We start from the raw sequence: 27,356 nt of genomic DNA, 5'->3' as shown, positions 1-27,356 counted from the left end.
AATTAATACTAATTTTAAAAAGAAAACATACACAAAACCAAAAGTAACTGAAAAATAGGGAGAAAATATTTGCAACATATGCCACAGACATAGGCCTCATAATATAAAGAACTCTTAAAATTGAGGAACACAGAATTTTTTTTTTAATTATCTAAATTGGAAAGGAAAAAGTAAAATTCTTTATTCATAGGTAGAGTTTTATCCACAGGTAGAAAATTCTTAAAAATCCACACACACAAAAATAGAGCTGATAAATGAATTCAGCAAAACTTCAAGATGCAAGATCCACACACAAAAATCAGCAGTATTTCTTTGCGCTAACAATGAGCAATCCCAAAAAGAAATTAAGAGAGAAATTCCATTTACAATTATATCAAAACTATCTTTAAACTTGGTAATAAACTTAGGCAAGTAGCACAAGACTTGTACATTGCTGGAAAAAAAGTTAAAGAAGGCCTAAATAAATGAAAAGATATCTCAGATTTATGAATTAGAACACAACATGGTTAAGATAGCAAGAACCTCAAAGTGATCTACAGATTCAGTGTGCCACCACAGCCTATTTTTGTAGAAATGGAAAATCCAACCCTAAAATTCTTCTGGGATTGCAAGAGAACCAGAATAGCCAAATAATCTTTAAAAAAAAAAAAAAGAAAGGAAAGGAAAAACAAATATGGAGGACTCACTCACTACCCAAAACTTACTGCAAAGCTACTACTTACCGACACTTATTACAGAACTTACTACAAATTAAAACAACGTGGTACTGGCATACAACAGACATATGGATCAATGTATTAGAATTGAGAATCCAGAAATATGTTCATATATCTTTATTCACTTGATTTTTAACAAGACCATTCAATGGAGAAAGAATAGTCTTTTCAACAAATGGTGCTGGGATCACATTATATCCATATACAAAAGAATAAAGTTGGACCCCTACCTCACACATACACAAAAATTAACTCCAAATGGATCAAAAACCTAAATATGATAGTTAAACTATAAAACTCTTAGAAGAAAACTTAGAAGTAAATCTTCATAGCTGTGGATTTGCCAATGGTTTCTTAAATATGACATCAAAAGCATAAGCAATAAAACAAAGAGTTGAAGAATTGTACTTCATCAAAATTAAAACTTTCTGCACATCAAAGGACTCTTCCAAGAAACTAAAAATACAAATCACAGAATGGGAGAAACTATTTGGAAATCACACATCTGATGATAGTCTAATATTCAGAATATATAAAGAACTTTTACAATGCAACAACAAAAAGGGGGAAAGCACTTTAAAAATGAGCAAAGGACTTGAATAGAAATTTCTCCAAAGAAGATACTAAATGGTGACAAAAATCTCCAAGTATCATTAATCTTTAGGTAAATGCAAATCAACAACAATGACATATCACTCCACACCCATTAATGTGGCCATAATAAAAATAAATAAATAACAATGTTTTCTTGAAATCTTATATATTGCTGGTAGGAATGTAAAATAGTGCAATTGTTGTGGGAAAAAATTTGGAAAGTCCTCAATAACTGAATTACCATATGACCCAGAAATTCCACTTTTAGGTGTATATACCTAAAAGGATTGAAAACAAGGGTTCAAACAAAAATCTGTACATAAATGTGCACAGTAGCATTGGCACAATATTCAAAAGGTAGGAAAAACCCAAATTCCTATCAACAGATGAGTGGATAGACAAAATGTGGTATACCTGTACATTAAAATATTCTTCAACCATTAAAAACAATGAAATACAGATATATGATACAACATAGGCGAACCTTGAAAATATTAATACCAAATGAGTGAAATCAGATATAAAAGGCTACATGTTAAATGACTTCACTGATATAAAATATTCAGAATAAACAAATCTATAGAGACAGAAAGTAGAAAGTAGATTGGTGTTTGCCAAGGGCTAGGGGAAGAGAGGAAGGGCAATGACTGCTTACTGGGTATGGGATTTCTTTTGAGAATGATGAAGGTATTCTAGAACTAGTTATCAGTGATGGTTGCACAACACTGTTTATGTACTCAATGCCACTAGCTAAAATGGTTAACTTTTTAAGTTTTATTAATGTAAAGCTCTTAAGAGAAGCCTAGTTGGCCCAATCAGTAGAACATCTGACTCTCAATCTCAGGGTCATGAGTTCCAGCCCACGCTGAGCATGAAATCTACTTTAAAAAATACAAAAAACAAAAGTAAAGCTCTTACATGTGGGATATTATTCATATATCCATGTAGGACAATGAGTTCTGGAAAAAAAAAAAAAACTATAAGATTTTCATTTTAAATTGGTTAGAAAAACACATTTACTCTACTCATTTTTTAAAAAGGCAATTACTCTACATTTCCTAAAGCCTCCTTTTTGTTAAAAGATTATTAGAAATGTTCAATATGATAATATTAAATGCTTATTATTAATATTTAATGTTTAGTACCTGCTTAGGCTGTGGAACTTAGTATCCAATTGTGTATTATTTCATCAGTTGTTTATTTAATGCTCAATTATATTATAATATAATTTTATTAATTTATATCATAACCATTTTATAAAGATTGAATGAAGTAAAATATGTTATACTTTTGTAAATTTAAAGTTGCAAGACACACTACTGATATGATTACAGTGTTTGTTTCTGCACCTATTAAATCAAAATGAAAAAAAATGAAGGACCAAGAACTGAAATTCAATGGAAAAATAAGGAAAAGACATTAACAGACAAAATATGTAAGATGTATATAAAATCCTTGTAGCCTTTAAACATGTGAAAAAATATTCATACTCCATAATTAGAGAAATGCAAATTAAAACATCACTTGGGAATGGGTTACAATTTTCTTCAGCAAAATTCTTCTAACTGGTCACTCTTCTTCCATGAAGAGTGTTTCTTCCTGAAACACTGTACTTGAAGCCTTATATCTTTTAGCAACTTAGCTAGTGGCAGCACTTTGGAGGACACCAGAATCTTTGGAATTGACCCAAATAGCTGGTCTCTGTAGCCTAAGAGCAACCATCCCTGAGCCCACTGTCCACCACCCCACCTCCCACCCCCAAGACATCCTTTCCCTCAAACTTCCTATGGTGCTCAGATCTACAGTCACACCTGGATACTTAAGACCCTTGCAGAACGTCTCAAGACCATTATCACTCTCACATCCTCTTGGGGTATATTCACTCATCCAGTTAAAAATGGAATTGATGAGATTTACAGTGATTAGTGGTTTTAGCTTTAGTTCAGGTAATATTTTAGATCAAGAAGTATTTGGAGTTTTGGTTCAGATCATAATTCAACCGAGAGACGCAATATCCAGCCCACAAAGAAAACTCCAAACCTTCCTGCTGTCTTCCCAGCTGAGACACTGAGTAGGTGGAAGGGTCGGGTGGAAATGGTCCCCTGACTTTCCCCTTCCATGGGGTGAGTTGTTGCTGGGAATAGCTGACCACCCCACCCCAAGCCATTGCTTTGTGTCCAGGTAGTTAATAACTGCTCAATTTGATGGAATGTGAGCAAAGGATCTGCCCTGTCGCTTCCTGGAGGGGACAGTGGAGTTACAAGTGGATGCATGGGGCTGGAGTCGAATGGACTACAGGGATACTGGCAGAACTCAGGGGGTGGGGGTAACACTTGTATTTTTACTGGAATAGTGGGCATGTTTATCAAAACTCATCAGTCTGCACACATGCATTTTATCATATGTAAATGATACCTGAATAAAGCTGATTCTAAATAAAATAGCCTGAGCTAAAAAGCTTTACAAACTAAAAAGTACAATGGAAAGAAAAGGAAGCCATTTGTGATCAGTCCAGCTGTACAGTGTAAGTGTAGAATTCTGTGGAGCTCCTCAGCCATAAGGACTTATCCTGGAGCCTAGGCTAGGACTAAGGAAGAATTGGCAGCAAAGGGCTTTATCCCAGTGGTAAGTCCAAGACCTAGCCCAGACGAGAGGGGTCTGGAGTTAAGCATGGACAACCAGGAAAAATAAGGTAGACATTGAGCAGGAGTTGTGCTCAGCTCTCTTCCCTACTCTGGGTGAGGAGTCAGGAACCATCAGTGCAAACAGAAGTGCATTTCTAGGGTATTAATTACTCTCAATTAAAGCAGGATAGCAGAGCATCTGCCTGGGCAGGTCTCCACTACTTCTCCATTTAAACTCCCTCCCTGTCCTGTTTTTTTGCTGTCTTTCCACATGACCCTGAGGTCTGGGAGAGCCTCCCAGAATGGAAACCTAACCCCACTCCTATTCATGTGCTCATGCTATGGCTCCACGCAGTCTTGGTCTAATGCCAGAGTCTTTGCAACATGCAGAGACCTCCTGCGATCTGGCCCTCTCACCCTCCAGCCACCTCCCCAATTCTCAGCATCCTGGTTTCCATTCCTGTGTGACACTTTATAGTTCACCAAAAATACCACTGCTTCCTCACATCAATGCTGAGCATGGGAAATTCCAGGAGGTTCTAAGAGCAGATCAGCTCTGGTGGTGCCCTTGGCTGCCTGGATTAGACAGCCATAGGGGGATGCAGATGAGCCTTCTTACAGTCCATGGGGCCATGGTGTCAGCAGCCATGAAGTGTGTGGGGAGGGGGTGAGATGAGAGAGGGAATCCTGAGACATGGAGGTAGTGAGGTCAGCATGCTTTGAGGGAAGTGGGCCAGGTATGTGCCTTCTACATCACCATTTCTGATTGTCCCCTCTCTCCCTAGAGCATGTGGAAGAGCCACTTTCAAACTAGAGTCACTTATTAATGTCTAATAGGGGCACCTGGGTGGCTCAGTTGGTTAAACATCCGACTTTGGTTCAGGTCATGATCTCATGGTCCATGAGTTTGAGCCCCACATCAGGATCTATGTTATCAGTCAGAGCCTGGAGCCTGCTTCGGATTCTGTGTCTCCCTCTCTCTCTCTGCCCCTCCCCATTCACGCTCTTTCTCTCTCTCTCAAAAGATGAATAAATGTTAAAAAAATTATTAATGTCTAATATTTACTCATTGCCAAGATGAACTATGTTGGCAGCTCTCACAAACCAATGTGACAGGCATTATTACTATCCCTGCAGTTCAGGTAGGAAACTGAGGTGAGATCTGTTGCTCAGTGTTCTAGGGCTGAAATCTGAAGCCATACTCTGGTTCTATAGACCATGTCCTTTATCTTTGAGTCATACTGCCTCTGAGACAGAGACTTTGAGGTGCCTGTGGATAAACTACTTCCTCTCATGACATGTTATTTACTTCTGGCCAATATTATGAGCATAAGTGTTGGATGCAACTGCCAGGTCTGGCCCCTGGAGCATACTGTGTGGCTCGCTAAGCTCTCTCTCTCTCTTTCTTAACTTGTCAGCCAGATAGATGCAGAACACTTAACTGAGAGCCCAAGAAGTTCCATGGGGGAACCATGGGGTAAAAGTATCCTGGGTTCTTCCTCACTCTCAGAGGATAGCTTCCCAGGATGTCTGCCTAGTCAGAAACATCTGTACAAGTTTAAGTAACTGAGAAACAAACTGTGGTTATTAAATTCCTTTGTATTAAATATATTTTTGACTAAGACCTATTTGTTATAGCAGCACAACTTAGCCTATTATTAATGGCAAAGGTAAGAAATCTGGCAGATACTATCTCAACCAACACATGTGTGTTACATGTGTGTTACATATACCTCCCAATAAGATGAACTGAGAAAGACACAATATTTCTGTGGCATTCTTGCCAAAAATGTGTAACTTCAATCTTATGATGAGAAAACTTCAGACAAGTTTAAATTGAAGGACATTATGAAAAATAACTTTCCAGTAAAGGAAAAACTCCAGAACTGTCACAGTGTGTAGGAGCCTGAGGAGACATAGCAATTGAATGCAAAGAATTGGATCCTGGGCCAGAAAAAAGGACATTAGTGAAAATTGGTGAAATGCAAAGGTCTATTACTTAGCAATATTGTGTTAATGCTAACTTCCTAATTTCAGTAATTATAGTATGTTATGTAAGATGTAAACATAAGAGGAAGGTGGAAGAAGGGAGTGCTAGAATTATCTGTGTTGTTTTACAACTTTTTGGTAAGACTAAAGTTATCTCAAAATAAAAAAAATAAATAAATACACGAATAAGAATGTGGTGATGAGCTACTGCCATATGGTAGCTTTGCTCTTGATACATTGTCATCAAGCCTGGACAATCAAGACCCACATTGGTTTATATACCTTCAAAAAATTTTTATTACAGAAAACTCCATTCTTCCAAGTCCGTTTCAAGGCCCACCTTATTTATTAAACTTGGACTTCTGTGTCTATTGGATTGAATACCTTTCTTGTTTCTTGGGTATCTGATATGGAGTCAAAAACTCTGTCTTTCATTGTAGGTTCTCGAGAAGAGGGACTGGGGCTCCGTAGCTACATTCCATTCTGTGAAGGCTATGAAACATCTGGTCACCTGGAGCACCAACAGCATTATGTCTCTGCCTGTGAGGTTAGGCAGGGGAGTCTGCCATGCTTCAGCATCTCCTCTGCACCCCTCTTTGGGCCCTGTGAACAATGTCACTGTGGGCCTGTGACCAGATCAAGGACCATAACTGAAGAGCCAGATATCAGTCCTAGGGTTAACACAGGGCATTACAGGCATGACTGTGTGCAGGTGGGGATGGTGGCATGTCAGTCCCCAGAAGCAGGGCTTTAGGCAGAAAATGCCAATAAGGTGAAAGGGTCTGTTTCTCAGAAGCAAGATGAGCAGATTAGGGAGGTCCTGGGAGCCCACACACTAAGGTGCACAGGTTTCAAATGCAAGAAACTGGGTTGTGGTGCTGGGCAGCAGCTGAAAGGAAGCCCATCCCAGAGCACATCAGGACAGATTTGGCCAGCCAGTGAACCAGTGCTTTAATAATGGAGAAAAATGTGGCTGTCACAGGGCTTTGCATGGAAGGCTGTGACTGCTATTTACTGAGCAGTTAACAGGGGAAGGGTGAGGCATTTGAGGGCGGCAGTTGAATCTCAGAGTAGCAGCCTCAGCAGAAGGAGGCTGGCAAAGGCTGCAGGGGTGAAAGAGACTTTGGACCCCATATCTGGGGTGGTGGGCTCATTGGAGATGGGTGTTGAGGAGCTGCCAACAGGAGGGGTGGTCAAGGTTGCATTGGGAATGGCGGTTGAGGAGGTGTTGGCACTGTCTACACACTCAAACTTTCGGAAGATGACTCCTCCAATTGTCCGGTTCTCAGAAGATAGGAACTGACAGGTAGAGTTACTGATGTTGGAACAGCCTTTCAGCACAAGCGTCTTAGACTCTGTGAATGCAATGGAGACAGTAAGGACTTCACCTCCCTTTTTGTGCTTCTTCCACAGGCCTCTCAGCAACCTGAAACCTGTTTTAAATCTAAAACAAGAGCTTAGAGGAAAGACCTAGGATCAAGAACACCAAATGGAGGGGCACCTGGGTGGCTCAGTCAGTTAAGTGTCTGACTCTTGATGTTGGGTAAGGTCATGGTCTCATAGTTTGTGAGTTCCAGTCCTGCATCAGGCTCTCCACCAACAGCACAGAGCCTGCTTCAGATCCTCTTTCTCCCTTTCTCTCTGCCTCTCCCTCTCTCTGCCTCTGCTCTCTCTCTCTCTCTCTTTCAAAATAAATGAACATTAAAAAAACAAAATAACACCAAATGGTAATAGCAGAGGGGCCACATAGGTCAGAACACAGACCCCCACCTAACTCCAGAAGAAACTGAAGCTCCAGAAGGTGGATGCAAGCCTGAGCTCACAGAAATGAGCCTGGGACTCAAATCTCCAGTGTTTACTTGAGGAGCTGACAGGTGACAAAATCCAGGGATGGGCTCATCCCCTCTGCTCTCAGTCCAGGAAGGTCTTCTCCCAGACTCCCCGCCTCCAGGTTCTGCTTTCCATCCCCACTTTTCTTTAGAGTTCTCTCTGCCTGAATTTTCTCTAAGAAAACTAGAGGTGATCTTAATTCTAAATCTGAATTATATTGTATTTAACCCTGTTAAAGGTGCAAGTCCTAGGAAAAGGCCAAGGGAATTTGCAAAGAAGATGTTGTTGTGATTGCAACTACCATTATTGAGCTCATAGTATGTGCCAGTATTGCTCTAATGGCTACAACTTAAACAGCTCTGGGGAACAGACAGTTCACAGGGGAGGAAAAACCCGGAAGGGACTAGCTACTTTTCTGAAGAAGGGCTACAAACTTGCTTTGAGAAGGAAGGAAAACTCTCCAAATCCCTTTGAAGAAAACAATGACTTACTTTTCTATAGAAAATAGCAGTGCTGGAGATTGAATTAGAGTGAGCTACAAAAATGTGTTGCTTGGCACATGTCTACAGTATTGGGGGGGGGAAGTGGGCAAAAATAAATAAACAAAAAAACACCCCTACATGTATGGCCACTTTGATCTGTCTGGCCTTCAGATTAAGTCAAATACTATGGATTAAAAAAAAAAAATCTATCCTTGGCACCAAAAGATACCTGGGAACAAGCTGAGTGGAAAGAGAAATTCTTTCTGATGTTGTTGTTATCTTTAGACATAGTTTAGAATTAAACATCAGAACTGTGTTTAAATCCTAGGGATTTTTAAATTTTTTTTGAAAATCCTTATATCACTAAATGAGAGAAGTCAATGTGAAAAGGCTACATACTATATGATTCCAAATATATGATATTCTGATAAAAGCAAAATTATGGGGAGAGTACAAAGATCTGAGGTTTCCAGGGGTAAGAGATTAATAGAGGATTTTTAGGGCAGTGAAACTACTGTGTGTGATGCTATAATAGTAGATACATGTCATTATACATTTGTCAAAACCTATGGAATATGCAACACAAACAGTGAATCCTAATGTAAACCTTGGACTCTGGGTAATAATGATGTGTCAATGTAGGTTCATAGATTACAACAAATGTTCGATTTTGGTGTGGAATGTTGATAGCAGGGGGAGTCTATGTATGTGTGGGAACACATATGGGGTATGTGGAAATCTCTTTACCTTTTTCTCAATTTTTCTGTAAACCTAAAACTCTTCTAAAAAATCTTTAAAAAAGTAAAAAATAGTTTCAAGATACGTGTGATGTTTGACCCAACTGAAGAATCTGCAATTACATGTAAACATGGATTTCCAATACTATAATTGCCATTAACAAAAGTTGAAATTAAATTGTACTTGAGTGTTGGTGTTCTTAAACTATTTTTATTCTGAGCCGTATTGTGACGGAGACTCACTGGCTGTTCTAATTTTAGCTTCATGTCTCTTCCTTTCCTGCTGGGCCACCACTAGACACCATTAGAATGCATTTCCACCCTCCAATGCAGTTTGGGTTCTGGCCAACAGAATGTGAGAAAGTGACTCATGCACCTCCAGGCCTTGCCTAAAAAAACCTGCCTGCCTGGGTGCCTGGGTGGCTCAGTAGGTTCATGAGTTTGAGCCCCCCATGGAGCTCTCTGCTGTCAGTGGGGGGCCCACTTTGGATCCCCTGTCTCCCTCTCTCTTCCTTTCTCTCTCTCTCTCAAACATAAACATTAAAAAAAAAAAAAGACTTTCCTGCCTTCCTCCACTTCTTCTCTTTTCCCCACCTATTGGTGAGATTCAAAGAATATAGCAGGCAGCTGCCAAGTCCTGGGTAGGTGGGAACCAGAGCCTCGAGATGGAAGAAACACAGGCCCCAAAACTCTGCAATCAACTGCCATATGAGAAAAAAATAAACATCTGTTACATTGAGCCAGAGGATTTAGAGGTTGCTTTTTAACAGTAATAAACATAACCTAACTAATAAATGTATTATTCCTTAAATACTTGGGTATACTATTAGCTTTGTATTTTATAATGGTTAAGTTGTGGGGCTCCTGGGTGGCTCAATCAGTTTAGAGTCAGACTCTTGGTTTCAGCTCAGGTCATGATCTCATGGTTTATGAATTCAAGCCCCACATCAGACTTTGTGCTGACAGCAGAGAACCTTCTTGGAATTCTCTCTCTCCCTCTCTCTCTGACCCTCTCTTACTCTCTCTCTTCCTCTCTAAATAAATAAATAAATAAATAAATAAATAAATAGTTAACTTGTATTTCATAATGGTTAATATCAAATTAATTCTATAGAAAAAAAAGCAAATTGTTGGCTCTTAAACCCAATCTAACTCTTTCAGTCAGGTGATCCATGTTGTCATAAGCCGACACTTCTCAGTGACAAGTAGAGAGAAAAGTGTTAAGTATTAAAAGGAAATAAAAGCAAACACACACCCCCACAGAACAACTCAACCTAGTAAAGAAATAAATGCCAGGAATGACATGATCCACTTAAACAGGCCTGGCTTGATTATAAGCCACAGTAGAACAAGGTTCAAGAGGTGGACAGCCCAGAAGGAATGGTTCTGGACTAAGGTGGCAGAAATAGCAACCAGCTCAAGGCTACATTAACAGCCTCACTATCTCAAAGACATTCTGACCTTGTCTTTTTATCCTACTAACCTCCCCCAGCCTTCTTTTGTTAACCTAGAACTTATTACCCAACACTTGATATGTTTTCAACTCAAGTCTCATAAAAGGAAATTAAAACCCCAAGACGTACCAGTCTTAAATTCTGCAACTAGACTAACACACCGTTCTTCTTTATAACATTTCCTGGATTTCACACTACAGGAAGTTTCATTAGATCCATAACATGCAAGACACTCTGTGTTGTTGGACACATCTTCCTGTAGAGGAGCTGGGAAGAATAAGAGTAATTTAGAACAGTGTTAAAACACAGAACATGACACTGCCTTGTACTGAAGGAGACAAGCAAGCAAATATGCTGGCCAGAGAGAACTTGAGAATGGGCAATTGCATGAAGACACTAATCATCCCAGCCGAAGAGTTACATATCCCCCCAAAACAGTTATAGCACACAACCCCACACACTTGCCCTTACAAACCATTCAGTCTTTAAGAACTATGGTCAGTGGTTGTATTGGGCTGAGAAGAAAACCAACCGATGTCAACATTAGCCAGCTATGCTGAACACGCCAATAAGTGTATAGATGTTACTAAATCTTTCTCTGAATAGGGGTACCTGGGTGGCTCAGTCAGTTAAGCATCCAATTTCGGCTCAGGTCATGATCTCACAGTGAGTTTGAGTCCTGTGTTGGGCACTGTGCTGACAGCTCAGAGTCTGGAGGCTTCTTCAGATTCTGTGTGTGTGTCTCTCTCTCTGCCCCTCCCCAACTCGTGCTCTGTCTCCCTCGCTCTCTCTAAATATATATATCTCTCTCTCTGCCTTTCTCTCTCTCTCTCTGTTCCTCTCTCCCCAAAATAAATAAACCTTTAAATAAATAAACATTTCTCTGAATAAATGAATACATGCCATTACTTACCAAAATCATACTGAGACCCAGTTCTGCTATTAATGATCTATGCTAGAACTATGACCAATTAACCTTGCCTTTGTGGCTATGTTTTCTTCTCCTTGAAAAGAGAGCTTTGGTAGGAGGGGCATCTGGGTGGCTCAGTCAGTTAAGTATCCTACTCTTGATTTCAGTTCAGGTTAGGATCTCATGGTTCATGAGTTCAAGCCCCACATCGGGCTCTGCACTGACAGCAAGGAGCCTGCTCAAGATTCTCTCTCCTTCTCCATCTGTTCCTCTCCTGCTCTTTCTCTCTCAAAAATAAATAAACACTAAAAAGAGAAAGAGCTTTGTATGGACCAACAGTTGTCAAATTATGGTCCAAGAACTACTGGGAATCACCCAAGAATCTTTCAGGGAGTCCACAAGGTCAAAACCATTTTCATGATAATACTAAGATGTTCGTTGCCTCTTTCACTCTATTTCTCTCATGAATGTACAGTGGAGTTTTTGAAAGGTTACATGACATGAGAGATTGCAACAGATTAAATAAGTGCACAAGCAAATCTGAGAACCCAGTTGTCTTCTATTAAGCCAGAAACCAAAGATGTTTGAGAAAATATGTAACAATGCCACTTTTCTTACTAAACATTATGTTTTGTTTTGGAAGATAGCTTTTTTCTATTTAAAAATGTTATTAATGTTCACATGTGGGTTTATTATTTTTTAGTAAGCTCAATAAAAATTTTTAAAATTTCTTTTGGACATTTTTTTAATTTTTAAAATTTCTAATACAGTAAATACTGATCATATGGATCACATAAATCAAAGTTCTCTGGAGTTCGTCATAATTTTTAATACCTACAGTCTTAAAATAGGGCCTGAAACCACATTTTAGAACTACTAATAAGCATCTAATTCCATCCAACTTGGAGTGCTGTGACTTCTGTCTGTACTTGGAAAAGAGGAAAGCATGAGAGTAGTGGTGGTTTTCCCATTTTCCTGTAATTGTTGTAATTGTTGTAAGTCAGCTATTTATATTACTTAGATATGTACTGAAGCTCTTGGACCTGAGATGTACCCCAGAGAGTGAGAACCACAGGTGGCAAAGGAAGGGACAGGGCCAGGTAGTCAGAGGGAGGATGGCACATTGCCAGCACCCACCTAGAGCATCACTGGTGTCATTACACTCCTTCCCTTGGCAACACTGGCTTGTAAAGTGAAAACGTTCTTCACCAGACACGTGGACAGTGAAAGCTTCAACCATGTCTCTTCCTTCCCTGCAGTTCTCTGCAGAGCAGGCCTTATCCTGATATAATGCAATGGCTGCCGCTGCACAAAGACAAACACAGAATATCATCCCTGGGTGCTGAAGCTTCAGAGAGGGCAGAGACCCTGAATAGTGACTGCTTCAGGAAACAGTAGAAACATATCCTCAGTTCAATGTGATTTCAGAGACACTTGGGAGAGTTTCCTGCAAAAAGAAAAAAATTTCCCCATGAGGTAGTTCCTTCCTTTAGCAGGAGACTAGCAGAGGTGCAGTCTAAACTTCAGGACAAAGACTGATGAGGAGCTTGAAAATGGTAGTTCGGGCCAATATTCCAGAGTGCACTTATCAGTCTCAGCATCTTGAAAAATAGCCAAGCAGATCTGATGGTCCTAAGTGCAATCTGATGTTAAACCTGAATACAGTCAAGCTTTTAGATCAGAGCTATCTGATATGGTAGTTAGTAGCTATATGTGGCTATTTAAAATTCAGCTCTTCAGTCATATAACCACATTTCAAATGGCCAATAACTACATGAGGCTACTATATAAGACAGCATTGATGTAAACTTTTCCATTATTGAAGAAAGTTCTACTGATCAGCATGGATCCAATTTATAGGAAAATACCAGAAATAGGGGAAGAAAGAAATGACACCACAAAGAAGCAATTAACCAAAGCCAGAATATGAGACAAATATAGGACAAATGGTCCAGTTTCTCCAACAAATCAGTGGGATTGAACAACAACAAAATGATGATTGATTCCTGTTATAAAACAAATTGGACATATTAGATCTGACAGCAAAATACAGTGTGAGGATTTTGTTTATATATAAATTCTAATACATTAACTATAACACAACATCTGAAACAATTGAGACATTTTTAAGATGTCCTGGCTACTACAGAAAATTAAAGAATTCCTGGCACAAAAACAGACACATAGACCAATGGAATAGAATAGAAACCCCAGAACTAGACCCACAAACGTATGGCCAACTCATCTTTGACAAAGCAGGAAAGAACATCCAATGGAAAAAAGACAGTCTCTTTAACAAATGGTGCTGGGAGAACTGGACAGCAACATGCAGAAGGTTGAAACTAGACCACTTTCTCACACCATTCACAAAAATAAACTCAAAATGGATAAAGGACCTGAATGTGAGACAGGAAACCATCAAAACCTTAGAGGAGAAAGCAGGAAAAGACCTCTCTGACCTCAGCCGTAGCAATCTCTTACTCGACACATCCCCAAAGGCAAGGGAATTAAAAGCAAAAGTGAATTACTGGGACCTTATGAAGATAAAAAGCTTCTGCACGGCAAAGGAAACAACCAACAAAACTAAAAGGCAACCAACGGAATGGGAAAAGATATTTGCAAATGACATATCGGACAAAGGGCTAGTATCCAAAATCTATAAAGAGCTCACCAAACTCCACACCCGAAAAGCAAATAACCCAGTGAAGAAATGGGCAGAAAACATGAATAGACACTTCTCTAAAGAAGACATCCGGATGGCCAACAGGCACATGAAAAGATGTTCAGCGTCGCTCCTTATCAGGGAAATACAAATCAAAACCACACTCAGGTATCACCTCACGCCAGTCAGAGTGGCCAAAATGAACAAATTAGGAGACTATAGATGCTGGAGAGGATGTGGAGAAACGGGAACCCTCTTGCACTGTTGGTGGGAATGCAAATTGGTGCAGCCGCTCTGGAAAGCAGTGTGGAGGTTCCTCAGAAAATTAAAAATAGACCTACCCTATGACCCAGCAATAGCACTGCTAGGAATTTATCCAAGGGACACAGGAGTACTGATGCATAGGGGCACTTGTACCCCAATGTTCATAGCAGCACTCTCAACAATAGCCAAATTATGGAAAGAGCCTAAATGTCCATCAACTGATGAATGGATAAAGAAATTGTGGTTTATATACACAATGGAGTACTACGTGGCAATGAGAAAAAATGAAATATGGCCTTTTGTAGCAACGTGGATGGAACTGGAGAGTGTGATGCTAAGTGAAATAAGCCATACAGAGAAAGACAGATACCATATGGTTTCACTCTTATGTGGATCCTGAGAAACTTAAGAAAAACCCATGGGGGAGGGGAACAAAAAAAAAAAAAAAAAAGAGGTTAGAGTGGGAGAGAGCCAAAGCATAAGAGACTGTTGAGAACTGAGAACAAACTAAGGGTCGATGGGGGGTGGGAGGGAGGAGAGGGTGGGTGATGGGTACTGAGGAGGGCACCTTTTGGGATGAGCACTGGGTGTTGTATGGAAACCAATTTGACAATAAATTTCATATATAAATAAAAAAAAAAAATAAAAAAAAAAAGAAAATTAAAGAATTCCAGCTAATTTTCTTAGGCATATAAAGGTATGGTAGTTACATAAAGAGAAAAAAAAGGTCCTTATCAGAGATGAATAGTGAAGTATTTTTAGGTGAAATTACATGATATCTAAGTTTGCTTTAAAATACCATTGCGGGGCACCTGGGTGGCTCAGTCGGTTAAGCGTCCGACTTCAGCCAGGTCACGATCTCGCGGTCCGTGAGTTCGAGCCCCGCGTCAGGCTCTGGGCTGATGGCTCAGAGCCTGGAGCCTGCTTCCGATTCTGTGTCTCCCTCTCTCTCTGCCCCTCCCCCGTTCATGCTCTGTCTCTCTCTGTCTCAAAAATAAATAAACATTAAAAAAAAATTAAAAAAAAAAAACCATTGCTTGGGCACCTGGGTGGCCCAGTTGGTTAAGCATCCAATTGTGGCTTAGGTCATGATCTTATGGTTCATTAGTTCAAGCCCCACATCAGACTCTGCTCTGGCAGCTCGGAGTTTGCTTGGGATTCTGTCCCTGCCCCCATCTCTTTCTGCCCCTCCCCCACTTTCTCTCTGTCTCACTCTTTCTCAAAAAAAAAAATAAGTAAATTTTAAAACAAAAGAAAAAAGAAATTTCAAAAAATAAATAAAATATTATTACAAAAAAAGGCAAAATGTTGATAATTATTGACACAGGATAGTGGTTACATGGCAATGCATTATATTCTTCTTCTTGCTTTTGTGCATATTTGAAAATGCCCATAATAAAAAGTTAAAAATAAATCTAAGTGCTCTGAGAGAGAGGTAACAATCATGCCAGGAAAACACCCTGGGAGGGAGTATGAGTGAAAGTATGTTGGATCTGGAACAGGAATGAGCACTGAAACAGAGAAAATTGGGGAGGAAAAATGGAAGAATGCAAGCACCCAGAGCAAAGTTCCTGCTTTGCAGTTTACTAAGAGGTTCCCTTGCTTCTCACATCCACTAATTCAGGTACAGAATGAGATTTCAGCCAAGGGCAGCCATTCCAAAAAGCCACAAGGGCTTGTCTGTTTGCTCCTGCATTTTCATCTGACTTCTGAATTTTGCTTCTTCTGGAAGGCATATTCATGAGCCCACCTCTCTCTTTGCACAGCTGGGCCTTTCTCAGCCTTCCTTTCTTTCCTGGCCACCCTCTCCAGCTCCTGCCCCATGCAAATCCCAGAAATGGGGGTTATAGCATCCCAGACTCACCTAGAGAAGAGTTGGCCAAGAAACTGGTACAGCTGACATTGGCACTTGAGGGACACTCAGTGATGCTGCTGTTGACACAGGAGTTTGTCAATGAATTACACTGCACACAACTCAGGGATTCTGGGGAGACAAGATGTCCAACATTGTCAACATTCAGGAGACACTTATAGAGTGTACTATGGACAAAACACCACATCCATCTCAAGCTAAAGGAATAGCTGGGAGGTATCCCTTCCCTCTGGCATCCCCCAAACTTGAGGCTGTGAGATATAGCCACCCCCATTAGTTTCTCTCCACTGTCCACCATTTCCCACTGGGAATAACCACAGCACAGAACTCCAGCTCCACTGACACCAGTGTGCACAGAGAGGTCTCCCATTATCCACTGACCAGACTTTGACATGAGAGACCACATGAGAGAACCCCAGAGCACCAAGAACAGAAGACCTTGATGAGGTGTGAAAAGAGGTCTTTATTCCCAAAGGGTGTCATTGTTTTCCCTCACCTACAGCTGTTACCACAAGTGCCGCGATGATACAGGTAAGGAGGATGCCTTTCATGGTGCTGGATCTGGTGTCTCACAAGGACAAGGACTGTGGCTGTACAGCTCTAAGCCTGAAGAGACACAAATAAGGCAGTCTGGGGTCTTGGAACATCCCCTAATTGTAATCATACTTTGATAAGCCCAGCACACAGCCCATCCTTGTGAAAGAAAGAGTCAGCATTCTTAGCTGTGAGCACAGATTTGTGATGCAGTTTCTATGCTGTCCTTTTATGTGCATCAGTCTGGGATTTCCCCAATTCTGGATGCCTGCAGAAACATCTACACACAGATACAAAACGCAGCCTGTGCATTTCCTACGGAGCCACTTCAGGTACAATATGGGCAAGCAGAAGATTGCCAGCCCCACTGGGAATGGGATCCAAGAAGAAAGCTGGGCTTTCCTGTCCCAGAGCATAATGTAATCCTCTAGCTAATATCTGGCCTCATACACATAATTGAGGGGCTTACCGTTGTCATCACCACCCCAGTGGGCAGACACCTATTGAGAACTTTATTCTGAGCATTCTGTGTTCTTTAATTCATGTAATGCCTCCACCCTAGCAGACAGGTACTATTATTAACATTGCCCTCATTTCGTAGGGAAAATCAAGTCCCAGAGAGGTTAAATAAATCACTCAAAGTCAAGGTCACATTCTTGGGAGGTGATAGAGCTGGGGTTAGCTAAGGCCCCTAACCACCACCCACACTGCCTCAAACTCATGTGAGTACCAGAGCCCCAGGCCTGAACACAATCAGCCTACAGGACTGAACCAGAGGCTCCAGCACACCAGTCTTTCTGTATCCACCAATCATCTGATAGCTACTGTTTCTCTGTATTCATTAGGATCCTGAATCAGAGCTCCCAGAATTTCATCTTGCCCATGTATCAAAGGAGCAAGGAGGGGAAGTATCTGGCTCTGCCCGGAGTCCTTCCTGATTGTTAGCTCATTTACCCTATAAACAGTAGCCACAAGCTGCATGTGGCTATTTGAATTTAGATTCATTGAAATGTTGAAAAAAAAAACAACATTCTGTTTCTCAGTCACCTGGCTAGTGACCACTTATTGGCCAGCACAACTTTGGAACATTTCCTTCATCACAGAAAGTCCCAGCTCACAGTGTTGCTTATTGCTCTGCTCAGCAGGTGGCAAACTTATAGACAGAGATAATGAATGCTGCCCAAATTCACCCAGCTTGTTAGGCCAAAATTGGGACTTCATTCTGCATCCTTTAAGCTCCAAAGCTGAGTTGCACCATGATAGGGAGAACTGACTTTCACCTGGGAGCTGCAGCCCACCTCTCACCTCTCACCTTTCCACACTACATACATGTACACACCACACACACCACTTCAACTATGATCTCTTAGTTGACTTATTAGGGGTTGGTGAAAATGAAGAGAAACTAGTTCAATCAGGGGAGGCAGATGGGCCCATATATTATCTAATGGCCACAAAATATAAAAAAAAAAAAAAAAGGAGAAAAATTAAGTATGTCTAATTTGAAGCTTGTGGCAGATGTTCTTTTCATTGCACCCTGCATGTGCCCATGCCCGATGACCCCTCCAGGCTTCAGGAACCCCAGTAGGGAGAGAGGCTCATGGGGGTGAGCCTCCTGGGAAGGGTCTTCTCAAGCCTTGTGAGTGTGGAAGAGGATGGAAAGGGAGGTAAAGAGATGAGTGTAAAGAGGCCATAGCAGCCATGCCTGGTACATGAATTGCTTCTCCTTGTGGCATAAACATGATTATTAGCCTCATTTTCATAGGGAAATAAAGGAAGCCCAGAGAGATCAGGATCCAGTCCAGGGACACATGGCAGAGAGTCAGAGTCTGGAGTGGTGAGAACTTGGGTCCTGCTTGACACCTCTGAAGCCAGTGAGGTGGAGGTTGGGAAAGGGAGCCTCATATGGAAAATGTGAACACGCAGCATCTAAAAACACCCTTTGCAAAGTACTTCCTTCCACTCATTCTATAACTGGATATTTTCAATAGCCTGAGAGGGTTCTACCACAATTGCTTTCATTTTATACATAGGCAAGCAGAGTTCAGAGCAGGTATGAAAAGGACAAAGCACATACCATGAGCAAACCCCACAATGCACACATCTCTCCTCACCAGCCTTCCCTTTCCTGAGTGTTGCTAAAGAAGCCAGAGCTATGAGAATGCCCTGGACTACAACCGCCCCCACAATGCCCTTCCCTTGGTTTCAGCTCCTCTCAAGGTGGGACACCCTCCCCCCACCCCCACAGCTTGGCTTCAGCCCCTCACCTTCAGAGTCTGTCCCGGAGACTGCCCACAGAAGGTGGATCCCAGCAGAGGATTAGAGCAGGTGTGTGAAGGGTCTTATATAGCAGGTGACTACACAATCAGAAACCACAGCTGCCTGCAGGGAGGGGCTTCTGGGTCAGGCTGGACTCTGCCCAGCCACAGGGCCACAGGGAGCTTAATCCTTTGGCAGCTGTGCAGTTGGTCAACTATCTGAGGCCTCCAGAATTTGAGTGCAACTTTGGTTAAGGCCTGCCTTTGGCAAAGCATGCAAGAAGTAAGATGTGTCTCAGGCATGGTCTTATGTTGGCTGTGGCCCACAGAATGGATTACAGTATCTGTTAATAAGTCACAAGCCTCACATTATACCAGCTTGATAAAGCAGTCACCTTGATTAGCCCATTTACAGATAAGGAAATGAAGGCACAGGAGAGAAACATAAGAGACTTGCCCAAGATCACACAGCTCAGGCAGAGTCAGAACTCAGAATCAGGCCATATAGAGTCCATGCAGCTTAGGAAAGGGGAGTCAGGCCCCATGGGGCCTCAATAAGTCTCAGAGTCCTTTAGCCAAGATGAGGGCAAACCCACTGTGCAGCCTCACAGGGTAGAGGGGTCACGAAGCCCTTGCTTGCAGCATGTCCTACATGCCTGTGTGAGGGGCCCACAAGCATTTCTGCTGCCAACACCAACACTCGAATTCATCCAGCCTCACCATCAGGGAAGCCACTATTGATAAGAACCTGGGTCAGCACCTCCCAGCAGCCTCATGTTGTGCCATCGATGCTCCTGGCATTGAGAATAAACTGGAGTTACCTGCTCTTTTCTTCTTTCTGCTGTCCCTGCCACCTCAAGACACATATGCATGCACATTCATGCACACACTGACATACACACAAACTCAGACATATATTCACACACATCATAAACCACAGACACACACACACACACAAATATCCATACACACACACATACACACACACACACACACACACACACACACACACACACACCACATCACACCAACATCCCCAGCTTTCAGTTAAACTTGGAGTTCCCCGTTCTTGAAAATATCTCTTTGTTTTTTAAAAAAAAGTATGTATGTATGTATGTATGTATGTATGTATGTATGTACGTATTTTGAGAGAAAGAGAGAGCGTGAGCCAGGGAGGAGCAGAAAGAGAGAGAGACAGAGGATCCCAAGCCCTGACCCAGGGCTCCAACTTGAGATGGGGGGCTCCATCTCACAAACCATGAAAACATGACCTGAACCAAAATCAAGAGTCAGATGCTTAACTGACTGAGCACCCAGGCATCCTGAAAATACTACTTATCCATTTGACCTACTCTGTCACTCAGCTTTCCCTCCTTTTCCCAAGCTCATGTTTTCATTCAACAAACATTTTTTTTTTTTTTTGCACTATGCATCAGGTCTGCTCCAAGCATTTGGGAGGTATCTGAGCAAAGAGACAGAGACTGCCCTCCTTGAGTGTAGTCATGAATGTGAAACAGAAAACATAAATAAAGTGATAAACAAGCAAATTACAGAGTAGATTAGAATGTGGTGACTGCTCTGATGAAAAGACAGAGAAAAGCAAAAGCAAAGGTGAAGGACCAAGCATGCTGGGGAATACAGGATTCAATTTTAAATAAGGAGGTCTGCATTGGTCTCATGAAGAAGGTGAAATTTGGGTCATTTTTGTAAGCAGAGCCTCTGACCATCCCTTGTTTTCTCTTGCTCTCTCCTACCCTCAGGATGGCTATAACAGCATTTTCTTAAACAAAGGTAAGTCCCTCCCTAACAGAATTTGTTATGTCTTCACTCCAGCCACCTGGGACACCCCATTAGGAGAGGTAGTAGCAGGAGTAGCCAATGGGATGTGGTGAAAGAAAAGGCCTATGCATTGGACTTTCCCCAGCCTAAGATGGGGGATTTGAAAGGCACAATAACAGCCCCAGGGACCACTCTGTTAACACACTGAAAACTGACAGGAGAATCAGGCTAATCTACATTAATCCTTCTCAGAAGGCACCAGATCCCCAGGAAAATGGGCCAAAGGCAACTAGGAAGGTCTGGATCTGAATGCAGTCTTTGCCTTTCTTGCCACATAAGTTACTTATTAATCTGTCTCACTGGGCCTGAGTTCCCCAACTATAAAATGGGAACATCAGACCTCAAAGAAATGCTTGTTCGTTATTTATTTCCTTCTTCATTCCTCACCCCATCCCATTGTGTTGTTTCTAATGTCATATAACAACAATGACATGGGAGGTGGGGGTCGATCTTGAGTGATTTGGTTGCAGCCCTGGAGCTCAGCTGTACACAGCCATTCACAGCAGTCCTGGATTTGCCCTACCCAAGGTCTAGACAGTATATAGATGGGTATCATAACCCCCCTTGACAGATAAGGATGCTGAGCCCCAAAGAGGCCTCTCTGTTAGGCCTTCAGACACCTGGGCCAATATTCTTTCCACTCCAACACAGCTCATGTAGGGCCAGCCTCGGCCCCAGGGTTGGGAACATTGACCCACCTTCCCTCCTCCCGTTCTATTCCATAGTCAGCATGGAACTATCAGAACTAAAAAGCTGGAATCAGTCATGAAACATTATAAAAATGCACGCCCTAAAGCAGACACTCCTTCTGACTAGCCAAGAAGTCCAGGGACCCAAGAGAAGAATGACCTCAACACACAACCTAACTTTTGCTCCTAAACTAAGGACACTGGGCATGCCTCAGGCACCCTGGTTCTATTATCACCTTAGAAGAGAACAAAGCTGGCTGTCCTCATGACCATTCAGCAGGGGTAAGCTAAAACTCACCCAGATATTGGAGAGCTTCTCTGGGGTGTGAACCTGAAAGCCATGTGGAAAATGGGTTTCCTAAACTATCAACAAAGCTTGACGATGAGTTCTCAGAGAAGTGCACTCCATTTTAGAATAAATTTGCAGAGGTAGGCAGGGTCGGGGCAGGATCCAATAGGGATCTAAGCCAAAACTCAGCTAAATGTCCTTCACACATGTTCCACCTGCTCTCCATCTGTGTTTGCTTCAGGGAACTTTCATTGCCTGGTTTGTTCCTCCAGCTTGAAAACGTGAAAATGAGCTAAAATCATTAAATTACTCTTCCAAGTATTCCTGATCTGCAGACACCACTCAGGGAAAATGGGAATGCTCTAAGAGATAGGCCTCCCCAATAGTCCATACCCTGTGCAAGATAACAATCCCTGAGTCTTGGGTTCCCCATCTGTCAAATGGAGACAGCAATACCACCTACTTCTTAAGAGCTGTTCTGAGGCTTAAAGGAAATCACTGACATTCCGTATGTACTTATCATGTTGAAAGGGCTCCAGAAATGATGCTTCCCACTGCTGTCACTTTATGAGCTTACACCAGTGACATCATAGCCCGGGAGAATACACAAAGCCACACAGAGCAGGGGCTAAGATGAAGCCTGACCTCAGAGTGCTCCTCTGTCACTTACCAATTGATTGAGCTTAAACAGTTCGTTTAAGACTCATTCTCTGAGTCTTGGTTTCTTCACCTGAAAGAAAGGGACATCCACAATACCCAATGTGTTACAAAGATTAAGAGGAAAGCCATGATGCTTTTTGCACAATGCATACACTATTATAAATCTAGCCCAAGAAAATGTGGCTATTATCATTAATTTAGTCACTCAAAGTTTACCTGGTCTTCCTTTGTGGCAGGCAACCTGTCTAGTACTAAATAAATAATTATCTCAGGAAATTTTCAACATAACCATTTCCCAATAGACTCCTGGCTCTAAATGCAAGGCCTTTTGAAAGAATTGTTGCATCCAACATTATATAAAATCAGTTTGTTTGCATGATCTACTCTTGTGGACCTCCACTGGACTGATGAGGAAAAACAAAACCCAACAGACAGGTCTGGCTTGACACCTGGCTACACCACTTATCAGGTCTGTAAACTTGTTTAAAATTCTCAGCATCTCCATCAAAACAAAAGGAGAAAAATGTCTATTTCACACAGATACTGACTCACATAGTGGCTGACACACAAAAAGCACTAAATTAAAATAGATGCCCCTTTCCCCAAATCCTTTTTCTGACAATTAAGACCTAAATGTCCTCATTTATTCAAGAAAATATATGTTAGTGCCTTTATGCCAAGCTCTGGATAGTGGGAATACAAAGCCCTTGCCCTCCCTAAGATTTAAGCTGATAACAACTACAAACAAACAAGAAAACATTTTTTTAATACAAGTAAACAGGCATATAAAGATAATTGCAAATCGAAGACTTGAGATGGAAACAAAATGGCAGCTGAGATAGGAAAGAATTGGGTTAAGTCAGGGAGACATCTCTGATAAGTGAGAAAGAACCATGCAAAGGCAAGGAGGTCAGATGGCTCCCAGAAGAGGACAAAAAGCATGATCAAAAAAAGGCTCTTTGGTGAAAGACATGCCTTGCTTAAGGGACTGAGCAGAGGAACACCAGTTTATGGAAGAATCACAAGGTTAGTATTCACCCCCTCCTGAGCTCACTTCAATATTTTATGTTGGTTCTTACAAGAAGCTTAGATTAGGTGCAAAGAGCACTAGACTTGTTAGCAGGATATGGGTGTTCAAAGTTAGTTTTGTAATTTACTAGCTATTATGTTAACTTTTCTCCATGAATCACAACTTCCTTATCTATAAGATGGTAAAATTAGTAATAACTACCGAGAAGAAAATGGATGGTGACCTCCCGCCCTCATCTACAAAACATAAAGAGAAATAATTCTCCACTGGCTACATCATTTCTAACAAATGAGGTAGGTGAGCCAGACTAACAAACATCCCTTAAACATCATGCCAAGGTTATTGCGTCCATGTGGAATAGAGTCAAAGTCATGTTGACAGGAAGATGTGCTTTCTTTATATAAGACTGAATTACATTGTCTTGGGAAGAATATTAACACCCACTTTTGCCCTCTGAGTAATGAGTGAGGTAAACTGCAGGTACTTCCACTATTGAGGAGTCTGAACTGGATCTGTTTACCTACCTCCCTTCTCATCCTTCCACTCTTCAGAACCAGAAACCCTGGACAGAAAATGGCCTCCATTAGCAGCTGTTCAGAGCCCAAAGTGATGATACTGGGGAGACTCCTGAAAGAAACAAAGCATGAGGTAGTTCATGTCTCTTGGTATTCAGTGGAATTGAATTTCTCTGGAGAATGAGAAGTGGGGAGAGAAAGTAGAAGAGTGGACCCTTCATTAAAAGAGAAAGAGGGATGGAAATTAGGGAGAGGTGAGGAGAGATAGACACAGAAGAAAAAAGGATAATTCAGGACCTTCCTTCCCTCCTTCTGCCTCCTCTGTGAGGCCCAGGACAAAAGTGAGTTGACTCAGGATCTTTCTAGATGTAGCTGTCTGCTGCTTCCCACCAATCTGTCACAGAATGCTCCTCCACCAATAGGCAAAACTGGCCAATTTCATTAAAGTGTGATAAATAGTTTCCAATCACTCTGATGGTGATAGTGATGACAAATGATAGTGCTGTTTTGTAGTGTGTATGTTTTTCTTTTACTATACTTTCTTTTAAAAATAAAATCTAGAAACCCTATCGAAGTTCCAGATGTTTGTTTGAGAGTCTAGGACATGAAACTCATTCTTCTGTTCAGCCAACATGTTCTATAAACAGCATCTAGAATGGAGAAGAGTTAGGAAAGACTGTCAGGACTAAAGGAAGGGAAAAAAAAGTACAAAGGCAGCTGAAAACAGACAAGTCATGAGACTATCTCCTGTAGCTTGCTTCCAAGGCTGTGTCTATTAACTCATGGGTATAAGGACAGGATTTCCATGTCCTTGTGACTAATTCAAATGGAATGTTTATTTAGGAATATGATACCATTTAAGACATATTAAATGAGCTATTAAAGGATGAAACTATGAAAAGTCTATATTGATGTTGGTGACAATAATAGTGTATGGAACATAAAGCTGGTTTCTATTTCTGGTTCTCATGGGGTGTGCAACTTTGCCCCATGTCATGCCCCTTTTTGTATCCCAGGAAAGTACTATAAGTGAAGAATTCAGTCTAGTTTCAAGTGTATTATTCTAACAGAGCTAACCATTCTGGGGCTTCAGACCGCAGAGTTCAAGTCTTTTCTCTGAATTCAAATGCAGTCATTAAGATTAAGAAGATGGTGGGGCGCCTGGGTGGCGCAGTCGGTTAAGCGTCCGACTTCAGCCAGGTCACGATCTCGCGGTCCGTGAGTTCGAGCCCCGCGTCGGGCTCTGGGCTGATGGCTCAGAGCCTGGAGCCTGTTTCTGATTCTGTGTCTCCCTCTCTCTCTGCCCCTCCCCCGTTCATGCTCTGTCTCTCTCTGTCCCAAAAATAAAATAAACGTTAAAAAAAAAAAATTATAAAAAAAAAAAAAAGATTAAGAAGATGGGAAAAGTTAAGATGGTAGAGTAGGAGGAGGACCCTATTCTTGCCTTATCACTTGAACATAGCTAGATAAATATCAAATCATTCTGAACACACAAGAAATCAATCTTAGGACTGAGAGACAAGACTCTACAACAAGAGGGAGAGAAGAGGCTACATTGTGGAAGGTTAGTAGGTGTAGAGATGTGATTTTGGGGAGAAAAGGGTTGTGGCTGCTATGGAGGGGAAGGACTCCTGATCATGGACAGAGGAGAAAGAGAGAGACAGAGAGAGACAGAGAGACAGAGAGAAGTCCACAGAGGATTGCACAGGAAAAACACTTTCCCAAAATCATTGTTTAGGAAAATTAGAAGGGCTGATTAGCATGAGGCTTTACAGCCAGTAAAGCTCAAAGACTGACATTTCAAGTCTGCCATGGCTGGGTGGAACCTAGAGGGTGCATTGGTGCTCCTGTGGAAAAGGAGGGTAAAGGCCTGGGAGCAGAAAAGGCAATTTGAGGATACCTTGGGACACACTAGAAGACAAGTTACCCCCTTATTGGAACACATCTGGGAGAGGTGGCACTGCCTCTAAGGGGGCAAAAGAGCTGTTATGTGTTATTGTACTGCCCAGTCCCTTAGCATAGGGGCAGAGACACCTGCTGGGGGCAGCTAACCTGGACACCGGGTTTTTGCTGCATATTATACACCAAGATCCTGCTAGATGGTGTGACTGCTCTTCTGGGACAAATACACACTAGCCCCAGCAGAGCAACACCTTCACCAGAGGATCAGCATGGGGTCTGGGCCAGGTCCCTAAATTTGGAGTTTGAAACACAGTCAGCATGCCTGAGATAAAACACAGTTGTACTATGCTTCCATGTGGGCAGATTGCCTGTACATAGAGTGAAGGCAGGCATCTGGGACATTAGGGAAGACAATTCACTCTTCTATAAGGGCTTCCCAAACAGCAGCATGCACCAACTCCCCTCTCCAGGAACAAGGAAGAGAGCTGTTACCATTTTCCTCCTCTGTCCATCAGCATGAACTGACATCAGTGAGCAACACAGCACTAATAGTGGAGGCCTGAGCTGCCTACACCATATCCCACCCCCTGCATTCTGCAGGTGCTAAAGCAAGTGTGTCTGAGAAAAAGAGCAATGGTCCCCTCCACAAGAAGACCAGCAACCCCCCCACACACACACACCAAGTCTACTGACCATAAAGTGCTACAAAGTTTCAGCTCTAGTCAAAATAGGATTAGAACTCTTTCAACAAGCAAATAAGAGCATACATAGTTAAAACTCACCACACACTATCCACAGGAGACAAAGAGAAAACCTACAGAGGCCTAACTGAGGAAAAGAGCAACCAAAACACAGCACAGAGTGCACACAGCATACACCAGCATACACCAGAAACATTTCCTGAAATGCCAGGTCCTGGACAGTATAAGACTCTTCTTAACAAAGTCATTACTCTCAGGAGCAGGAAACAAAATGGGATTTCCTAACACAGAGAAGAAGACAGAAACCTAGACAAATGCCAAGAGGAAGGAATACATCCCAAAAGAAAGGACAAGCAGAGGGCATGGCCAGGGATCAAATAAAAACAGATATAAGTAATATGCCTGAGCCAGAATTTAACAACAATCATAGGTGTACTTAGGTGGTTCAGTTGGTTAAGCATCAGACTTCAGCCCAGGTCATGATCTCACAGTTTGAGTTTGAACTCCACTACAGGCTTTGCATTGACAATGTGGAGTCTGATTGGTATTCTCTCTCCCTCTCTCTCTGCCCCTTCCCCACGCATGCTCTCTCTCTCTCAAAATAAATAAATAAACTTAAAAAATGCAAAAAAATATAAACAACCATAAGGATATATAGAAGACTTCAGGGAGTTCCTTATGGCAGAGATAAAAGACATAAAAACTAGTCAGGCCAAAATTTAATTTAATTTAATTTAATTTAATTTAATTTAATTTAATTTATTAATTTAATTTAATTTTATTTCATTTTTTATTTTAATATAA

General features: G+C 41.6%; 1 protein-coding gene across 1 annotated transcript; it reads right to left on the bottom strand.

Moving 5' to 3' along the window:
- Nucleotides 1-6,202: 6,202 nt before the first annotated feature.
- Nucleotides 6,203-19,042, bottom strand: LYPD8 (LY6/PLAUR domain containing 8). The gene is made up of 6 exons (XM_025920234.2): nucleotides 18,937-19,042; nucleotides 16,632-16,741; nucleotides 16,127-16,246; nucleotides 12,474-12,641; nucleotides 10,556-10,693; nucleotides 6,203-7,278 (listed from the first exon to the last, which is right to left on the bottom strand). The coding sequence occupies exons 2-6, from the start codon at nucleotides 16,684-16,686 to the stop codon at nucleotides 6,989-6,991; spliced, it is 771 nt and encodes a 256-aa protein (XP_025776019.2). The 5' UTR covers nucleotides 16,687-16,741; nucleotides 18,937-19,042; the 3' UTR covers nucleotides 6,203-6,988.
- Between the last annotated feature and the right edge of the window lie 8,314 nt (nucleotides 19,043-27,356).

The sequence above is a fragment of the Puma concolor genome, chromosome A1, assembly GCF_028749965.1.
Source record: "Puma concolor isolate L17-30 chromosome A1, mPumCon1.1.hap2, whole genome shotgun sequence".
NCBI classification, from domain to species: Eukaryota; Metazoa; Chordata; class Mammalia; order Carnivora; family Felidae; genus Puma; species Puma concolor.
Note: the sequence above shows the minus strand (reverse complement) of the source record. Positions and strands in the feature narration are given on the sequence as shown.